This window comes from Dendrobates tinctorius, unplaced genomic scaffold (assembly GCF_039654945.1).
Source record: "Dendrobates tinctorius isolate UK_male_01 unplaced genomic scaffold, ASM3965494v1 ptg000203l, whole genome shotgun sequence".
In the NCBI taxonomy this organism is placed as follows: domain Eukaryota; kingdom Metazoa; phylum Chordata; class Amphibia; order Anura; family Dendrobatidae; genus Dendrobates; species Dendrobates tinctorius.
The window spans coordinates 23135256-23145107 of NW_027361870.1; the positions used below are offsets into that span (position 1 = coordinate 23135256).

Here is a 9852-nt window from a genome sequence, read left to right on the forward strand (position 1 = left end):
CAAGCAGAAATGGTTGCAGTGGGCCCAGACATACATGAAGACTAATTTTCAAACAGTCTTGTTTACTGAGTGTCGAGCAACCCTGGATGGTCCAGATGGATGGAGTAGTGGATGGTTGGTGGATGGCCACTATGTCCCAACAAGGCTGCGCCGTCAGCAAGGAGGTGGAGGAGTCATGTTTTGGGCTGGAATCATGGAGAAACAGCTGGTAGGGCCCTTTAAGGTTCCTGAAGGTGTGAAAATGACCTCTACAAAGTATATAGAGTTTCTGACTGACAGCTGTCTTCCATGGTATAAAAAGCAGAAACCTGCCTTCAGGAACAAAATCATCGTCATGCATGACCACGCACCATCTCATGCTGCAAAGAAGACCTCTGAGTCATTGACTGCTATGGGCATAAAAGGAGATAAACTCATGGTGTGGCCACCATCTTCCCCTGACCTCAACCCTATGGATAACCTTTGGAGTATCATCAAGCAAAAGATCTATGAGGGTGTGAGGCAGTTCACATCAAAACAGCAGTTCTGGGGGCTATTCTGACTTCATGCAAAGAAATCCAAGCAGAAACTCTCCAAAAACTCACAAGTTCAATGGATGCAAGAATTGTGAAGGTGATATCAAAGAAGGGTTCCTATGTTAACATGTAACTTGGCTTGTTAGGATGTTTTGGAGTTAAATCGCTTTTTTGTTCAGTGAATTTGACCTCCTAATGCTGCAAATTCCACAAACGAGCATTTTCAGTTCTTTAAAACAGATCAAATGTTTAGAAATTCTACTGTGCCTAATAATTTGGAACAGTGCAATTTGAGCTTTTATTCATTTTGGAAATTATACTGTTAGCATTGGGAGGTTTCTTCAATAAAATTTGATGTATACTCTAACGGGTGATGACTTTTATTAGACTGACTGTCATTTGTACCGACTATTTAGGAAAAATCAGAGAAAAATATCATTTGCTTAATAATTTGGAACACAGTGTAAACAGTAGGAAGTTCCTTCTGGAACCACTCCTGGAAATGTTCATAGGAAGGCTTTAAAAGGAACATGCCAAGTGATACATGGTGCCAAACAGTGTGCAAGTGTCAGCCAAAATTTTTTTTTTTTTTTTTTTTTTAACCCCTTCCTGACATCAGACGTACTATCCCGTCCATGGGCCCCGGGCCCCTATGCCCATGGACAGTACGTCTAGCGCGATCAGTTGGCGCCCACGTGGTGAGCGCCGCTGATCGCGGCCGGGTGTCAGCTGATTATCACAGCTGACACCCGGCACTATGTGTCAGGGGCGGTCACGGACCGCCCCCGACACGTTAACCCCTTGCACACCGCGATCAAACATGATCGCGGTGTACCAGGAGTTAAAGGGAAGCATCGGGAGGGAGGGGGCTCCCTCCGTGCTTCCCTGAGCCCCCCACGGCAGCGCAATGTGCAGCGCTGCTGCGGGGGACTCCTTTCCTCCAGGCCCCCGGATCCAAGATGGCGACGGGGGCCTTCGGGGGCCTGGAGGAAGCTGGCTTCCTCAGTGCCTGCAAAGCGCAGGCATGAGGAAGCCTTGTGCACTGCCTGTGACAGATTGCTGATCTGTCACCGTGATCTGTGATGTAACAGATCAGCGATCTGTCACAGGACAGTGATGTCCCACCTGGGACTATGTAATAAAGTAAAAAAAAAAAAAATTAAAAAAAAGTGTAAAAATAATTAAAAAAAAAAAAAAAAAAAAAAAAAAAATCGCCAAATAAATTAGTAAAAAAAAAAAAAAAAAAATATTCCCCAATAAATTCATTTTTTGAAAATAAGAAACCAAAACAATGAAAGTACACATATTAGGTATCGCCGCGTCCGTAACGACCCGCCCTATAAAACTGTCCCATTAGTTAACACCTTTAGCGAACCCCTTAAAAAATAAAAAACGAAGCAAAAAATAATGATTTATTATCATACCGCCAAACAAAAAGTGTAATAACGCGCGATCAAAAAGACGCATATAAATATCCATGGTACCGCTGAAAACGTCATCTTGTCCCGCAAAAAACGAGCCGCCACACAGCATCATCAGCGAAAAAATAAAAAAGTTATAGCTCGCAGAATAAAGCGATGCAAAAATAATTTTTTTATATAAAATAGTTTTCATTGCATAAAACCAACATAAAAAAACGACCTAAATGAGGTATCGCTGTAACCGTACTGACCCGAAGAATAAAACCGCTTTATCAATTTTACCGCACGCGGAACGGTGTAAACGCACTCCCCCATAAGAAATTCATGAAACGTTGGTTTTTGTTCATTCTGCGTCACAAAAATCGGAATAAAAAGCAATCAAAAAATGACACGTGCCCGAAAATGGTACCAATAAAAACGTCAACTCGTCCCGCAAAAAATAAGACCTCACATGACTCGGTGGGTCAAAATACGGAAAAATTATAGCTCTCAATATGTGGTGATGCAAAAACTATTTTTACAATAAAAAGCGTCTTTTAGCGTGCGACAGCTGCCAAAAATAAAAACCGCCATAAATAGTAAATCAAACCCCCCGTTATCACCCCCTTAGTTAGGGAAAAATAATAAAATTAAAAAAAAGTATTTATTTCCGGGCTTGGGTTAGGGCTTGGGTTAGGGGTGTGTTGGGGTTCGGGTTGGAGTTAGAATTGGGGGTTTCCACTGTTAGGGCACATCAGGGGCTCTCCAAATGCAACATTGCGTCTGATCTCAATTCCAGCCAATTCTGAGTTGAAAAAGTCATATGGTGCTCCTTCCCTTCCAAGCTCTGCCATGCGCCCAAACAGTGTTTTACCCCCACATGTAGGGTATCAGCCTACTCAGGACAAATTGCAAAACAATTTTTGGGGTCCAATTTCTCCTGTTACCCTTAGGAAAATAAAAAATTGGGGACAAAAATATCATTTTTGTGGAAAAAAATGATTTTTTTATTTTCACGTCCGAGCGTTATAAACTTCTGTGAAGCATTTGGGGGTTCAAAGTGCTCACCACACATCTAGATAAATTCCGTGGGGGGGTCTAGTGTCCAAAATGGGGTCACTTGTTGGGAGTTTCAATAGTTTAGGTACATCAGAGGCTCTCCAAACGCACATGACACCCGCAGACCACTCCATCAAAGTCTGCATTCCAAAATGGCACTGCTTCCCTTCCGAGCCCCGACGTGTGTCCATAAAGTAGTTTTCTCCCACATATGGGGTGTCAGCATACTCATGACAAATTGGACAACAACTTTTGCGGTCCAATTTCTCCTGTTACCCTTGGGAAAATGAAAAAAATTGGGGACTAATTGATCATGTTTGTGGAAAAAATACGATTTTTTTATTTTCATGCCCGGGCATTATAAACTTCTGTGAAGCCCTTGGGGGTTCAAAGTGCTCACCTCACATCTAGATAAGTTCCTTAGGGGGGTCTAGTTTTCAAAATGGGGTCATTTGTGGGGGGTTTCCACTGTTTAGGTACATTAGGGGCTCTCCAAAGGCAACATGACACCCGCAGACCATTCCATCAATGTCTGCATTCCAAAACGTCACTACTTCCCTTCCGAGCCCTGACGGGGGGGGGGTTTCCACTGTTTAGGTACATCAGGGGTTTTCCAATCGCGACATGGTGTCCGATCTCAATTCCAGCCAAAAACGTCAAATGGCGTTGCTTCCCTTCCGAGCTCTGCCATGCACCCAAATAGTGGTTTACCCCCACATGTGGGGTATCAGCGTACTCAGGACAAATTGCACAATAACTTTTAGGGTGCTGTTACCCTTGGGAAAATAAAAATTGGGATGAAAAGATCATTTTTGTGGAAAAAATATGATTTTTTAATTGTACCGCTGTACGTTATAAACTTCTGTAAAGCCCTTGTGGGTTCAAAGTTCTCACCACATATCTAGATAAGTTCCTTGGGGGGTCTAGTTTCCAAAATGGGGTCACTTGTAGGGGGTTTCCACTGTTTAGGTACATCAGGGACTCTCCAAACGTGACATGGCGTCCGATCTGAATTCCAGCCAATTTTGCATTGAAAAAGTCAAACGGCGCTCCTTCCATTCTGAGCTCTGCCATGCGCCGAAACAGTCGTTCCCCCCCACAAATCAGGTATCAGCATACTCAGGACAAATTGCACAATAACTTTTGCAGTCCAATTTCTCCTGTTACCCTTGGTAAAATAAAGAAAATTGAACCTGAAGTATTTTTTTTGTGAAAAAAAGTTAGATGTTCATTTTTTTTTAAATATTCAAAAAAATTCCTGTGACGCACCTAAAGGGTTAATAAACTTCTTGAATGTGGTTTTGAGCACCTTAAGGGGTGCAGTTTTTAGAATGGTGTCACTTTTGGGTATTTTCTATCATATAGACCCCTCAAAGTGGCTTCAAATGTGATGTGGTCCTAAAAATAAAATGGTGTTGTAAAAATGAGAAATCGCTGGTCAACTTTTAACCCTTATAACTTCCTAACAAAAAAAAATTTTGGTTTCAAAATTGTGCTGATGTAAAGTAAACATGTGGGAAATGTTAGTTATCAAGTTTTTTGTGTGCAGTATCTCTGTGATTTAAGGGCATAAAAATTCAAAGTTGGAAAATTGCGAAATTTTCGCCAAATTTCCATTTTTTTCACAAATAAACGCAAGTTATTTGAATGAAATTTTACCACTAACATGAAGTACAATATGTCACGAGAAAACAATGTCAGAATCACCGGAATCCATAGAAGCGTTCCAGAGTTATGACCTCATAAAGGTACAGTGGTCAGAATTGTAAAAATTGGCCCGGTCATGAACGTGCAAACCACCCTTGGGGGTGAAGGGGTTAATCAATCATATGATGCTAGAGATATGGACCTCACTTTTTAACACTTTTTTTTGGGGGGGGGGGGTTTAGTAAAGGGGTGTGTCTCAGAGGATCCTCTGGGGCGGGTCTTTAGGTTTTTCTGCTTTATTGCCCTGTGAGCCACAGAGCCACACCCCATCTACAAAAGACCAAAAAATTAGCACGATACATAATGTGTGTATCTCGGGCACCGTATGGCAGATTCTACAAATACCACAAGCAAAATACTCAAAGAAGCAGCAGGAATAAAATAAGGGCAAACACTGGACACAACCTTGTGACCGGTCCTCTAGAGATCTGCAATAGTGATGAGCGAGTGTGCTCGGATAAGGGGTTATCCCAGCATGCTCGTGTTCTAATTGAGTATTTTCGGCATGTTCGTAATAAATGCTCGAGGCACCGCATGTCTCGTGGCTCTTCAACAGCTGTCACACATACAGGGGATTCCCGAGCAAACAGACAATCCCTGCATATGTTGGGGTTGTAGATCAGCTGCTGCGCCTCAAGCAATTTTTTTTTCCGAGCACGCTGAAAATACGCGATTATGACACCTTATCCGAGCACACTCGCTAATCACTAATCTGCAACCAAAGAGCAATGGTAGAGCCGTTGTAGTATTGGAAAGAAAAAAAAAAAAAAAAAATAGGATTTTGGTGAGAAATTGGGTGGGGGGGGGGGGGTTCTGACAATAGATTCTCACGGAATCCAAGAAGCGACTAATCTTATAGTAGTGTGGTATAAGAAAACAACGGAATACCCCTTTAAGCTGTGGACACACGGGGAAGCGTGCACACATCACACGTACTTACTGGAGGTGGAAGGGTTTTGTAGCGGACGTAAAAAACAGCACCGATCAACGCAACATCCCTCAAGATGATCATGACTGTCAGAGGAACTGAAAAACAGTAACACCAGACACAGCACAGGATTAATGATTGATCAAACGAACAACTGACGTGCGCAGATCCGCCGCTAAGCCAAATTATATGACTGTGCCATCAACTTACTGCTGGCCCTATCTGCACGTAGCCTACACGGCCATAGCATCTCCATGGATGTGTGTCCACATCCGGACAGATACCTGAAAAGTGCCAAATTTAGATGAATCTAGAGCTGGCAGTACCAGGCCCCACTACATGCCATTGCAGGAGCTGGTACTGGGCGTTACATTGGTGGTTATATACGCCCTCTCTGAATGACCCATCTAACCCGGATAGCAGCGCCAACACTGGATCGCATTGATTAACTTCATTTACTCTAGCCCCCCATGCGCACATTTAGCGAGTGCACAAGTTTTATACAATGAAATCCCATTAACCTCAAACCCATTAGTCAAAAACTCCTGAGAGCCGCACAGAACAAGGACAAAATACGACACCAGTGATTGAAAAGCGACTAAACCAGTAAACACTGGACTTCCACAACGATGACCAGAAGGATGGTCCCGCGTCCCCATTGTGACTGGCGTGCTGACTGCACTCTCGCAGCCCACCTGTTTGAAATTAATGGGACTGACAGGGTTACGGTTTTCATTGGTCGTGAACACACACAACCCATGCGCCATTCAAATTGGGGACACAGGACCCCAGTTCTCCTTCTCATGGTTGGAAGGATTAGACACTCGTGACTGATCACGCGGACAGGTGACAAGTTGATTGTGGTACAACCCCTTGAAAGCAAATGTGGTGGATGGAGCGATCATGAAACATATAAATCCTGACATTCGACATCTTGGCTTGCCACCTACTTACCTGGGATTAGATTTGCATACGTTAAGCAGACATACAGGACACTGATGAGGATTTTGTCTGCAAGTGGATCCAGAGCGCTTCCCAACGCAGACTTCTGATTGGCCCAGTTCCTTGCGATATAGCCATCCAGCTATAACCAGAACACAAACATTAGAAAGCCAAAAATCAGTGATCTCCATCTCAAATACGTGTGGAAATTGTCATTCAAGCCTGCCTTTTAGAAAGGTCATAAGAGATTGCTGCGAGCCAAACACGTTTATACTCAGAACCACAGATCGACAAATTTGCCAGGGTGCTCCCATCACAGACACGGATGACATCATAAATGTCCGATGGGTGCAGCACACACCTCTAGGATCTGCACTTGTATCCAATATGGGGCTCGGCCCCTTTCTCACAAGGGATTTGGGTGGAAGGAACCAGCTCTAGATATAGGCGAGAGACCGCGAGATGGAACCCACATCCTACAGACTCTAAAAATGAGAAAAACTGAACGGCTATTTGTGCTTCCACCATTTCATGGTATGTGAAGACTAAGTTGCTGTTCCCACACAAATACCCCACCCACCTCATCTTCTGCAGTATAACGTAAATGAGACACCTTGTTAAGAGTAAACAACGTCTGGTTTATACACTGATGACCAGAGCTGATGACCACTCACCAAATCCGTTATACCGGCGAGAACAAAAATTCCAAGAGCAAAATTAAAGTTTTCTGCGACAATCAGGTAACCGAGTACAGGAGACAGACCGATCCTGGTCATAGACAAGAGATTTGGGATCGTCCATGGATTTTCATACTGTAAAACAGAATGAAGAACATTCCCAGGGTTAATACCAGTATAGAAATACACAACCTCCCGATGCCCACCTACCATCATAGCCCGGGAATACACAACCTCCCGGTGCCCACCCATCATCATAGCCCGGGAATACACAACCTCCCAGTGCCCACCCATCATCATAGCCCGGGAATACACAACCTCCCAGTGCCCACCCATCATCATAGCCCGGGAATACACAACCTCCCGGTGCCCACCCATCATCATAGCCCGGGAATACACAACCTCCCGGTGCCCACCCATCATCATAGCCCGGGAATACACAACCTCCCAGTGCCCACCCATCATCATAGCCCGGGAACACACAACCTCCCGGTGCCCACCCATCACCATAGCCCGGGAATACACAACCTCCCAGTGCCCACCCATCATAGCCCAGGAATACACAACCTCCCGGTCTCCACCTATCATAGCCCAGGAATACACAACCTCCCAGTGCCCACCTATTATCAGCTGCGGGCTGCTATTTTTAGGCTGGGGTGGGGGGTGCAATATCCATGGCCCCTTTCTAGTCTGAGATTACCAGCCCCCAGCTGTCATCTTTAGCAAAGCCGGTTGTCAAAAATGAGGGGAGGGGAGGGGTAGAGGAACCAACACTGTTTTATTTATTGAAATAATTAAAAATACGGCATGGGGCCCCCCTCTACTCTTGATAACCAATCTTGCTGACAGCTGAGTTTTGCCTAACTGGTTATCAATAACACAGTGTAGCCCGCGCAGTTTTATTTACTCATTAATAGCATAGGCGGCATCTGATAAAATCCCATCAGCCGTCTGCTCTCACTGTTAGGCCGGAGTCACACTACAGCGAGATACGGCCGAGTCTCGCAGGTTAAAACCAAGCTCTGACTCCGGAGCGGAGCTCCATGAATTGCTGTGCGGCTGCACGCTCCGCTCCAGAGTGCCGGCACCAGAGCTTGGTTTTAACCTGCGAGACTCGGCCGTATCTCGCTGTGTGTGATCCCGGCCTTATTAGCGGCAGCGGGTGTAGGCTGATTGGTGTAGTACTCCCATCCGCCACCTCTTGCTGTTATTAGTTGAAGACAACTCCCAACATTCTCCCCGCTAGCGCTGATAACAGCCAGAGCCGGGGAGAATGATGATGAGCGCTTTCTTGGGCACCCGGTGCTGAGTACCAATATTGCATATGTACATAATGTAGCAGTCACCTTTTTACTATGGAAGTAATGCAAGTTCCAATTTTGTAAATATATTTTTAGCATTAGTGACAAGCGCAGTATAGCAGTAGTATTAACCCCTTAACACCCAACGACGTGCAGGGTCCGTCATTGGGTGCCTTCCCGTTTGGTGCAGGCTCCGCACAGAACCCACACCTTTTCCGGCACATGACAGCTGATCTGAACAGCCGTGGGTGGAATCGTGATCCGACCGCGGCTGTTAACATGTTAAATGCCGCTGTCAATCTCTGACAGCGACATACTACATGCACACGCCGGGAGCGCCCGTGTCACACGACGATGGGTCGCCATGACAACCTGGGGCGTGCAGATTTGCTTACAACCATGTATGGCAAAAACGCACCAAATCTGCAACATGTGCACAAGCTCCAGTACAGGTGATGTGACTGGCAGCAGCGGTACCTAGTGGCGGCTGCCCCGGTGACCCTCCCTCCCGCCTACACTCACCAGGTCGGGCTCGGGGGTCCGGGCGGCGCCGCTCTCCTCCTCGGGGCTCCCGGACTTGTGCCGCCCGCACGCCGTTCTCCCGCAGGGCCGCAGCAGGAGCAGGGCGGCGCGGCCGTGCAGGGACCGGAGCAGATGAGCGGAGAGCAGCGGCCTGGTGACCGGGGGGCCCCTCTCCGGAATGTCCCGTACACCCAGCACATGGCGAGCCCGGGCGCCCCGGAACACATGGCGGCCCCTTATCAGCCGCCGTGCCGGACAGCGGAGCGCAGAGGGCGAGCACCGGCCCAGCAGCAGCGCTAGCACCGACATCGCGATGGTGACAGCTGGGGCTCACCGCTCCCCATGCGGCCGCCCTGCCCTCACTCCCGGCCGCGTCTGTGCGACAGGCGGCACACTTTACGGCGTTAACCCCTTGCTGCGCCTCCTGTCGAGGCTGGAGGCGGCGTTACCTTGCTGACGGAAAGCAGAAACCCCGCCCTATGGGCGCGTCCAGCTCTGAGGGGATTTTTAAGTACGTCATTTTACCGCCTCCTCTCTTCACAGTTCAGTGGTGAAAGGTGAGGTGACAACATCGGAGTCTTCATAAGAGAGCGCCACCGACAGTCATCATACAAGAGAGCTCCACCGACAGTCATCATAAGAGCGCCAGCGACAGTCATCATACAAGAGAGCGCCACCGAGAGTCATCATACAAGAGAGCGCCAGCGACAGTCATCATACAAGAGAGCGCCACCGAGAGTCATCATAAGAGCGCCAGCGACAGTCATCATACAAGAGAGCGCCACCGACAGTCATCATACA

At 46.7% G+C, this 9852-nt stretch overlaps 1 protein-coding gene across 1 annotated transcript in view; it reads right to left on the reverse strand.

Moving 5' to 3' along the window:
• The window catches only part of CRLS1 (cardiolipin synthase 1), a 37538-nt gene extending 28065 nt beyond the window's left edge, over positions 1 to 9473 (reverse strand). Inside the window, exons 1-4 of the mRNA XM_073553875.1 lie at positions 9052 to 9473; positions 7226 to 7363; positions 6564 to 6693; positions 5622 to 5707 (exon numbers count right to left, since the gene is read on the reverse strand). Coding sequence (XP_073409976.1) covers positions 5622 to 5707; positions 6564 to 6693; positions 7226 to 7363; positions 9052 to 9360 — 663 coding nt within the window. The 5' untranslated portion in view covers positions 9361 to 9473. The remainder of the gene's footprint in view (positions 1 to 5621; positions 5708 to 6563; positions 6694 to 7225; positions 7364 to 9051) is intronic.
• Positions 9474 to 9852: the final 379 nt, after the last annotated feature.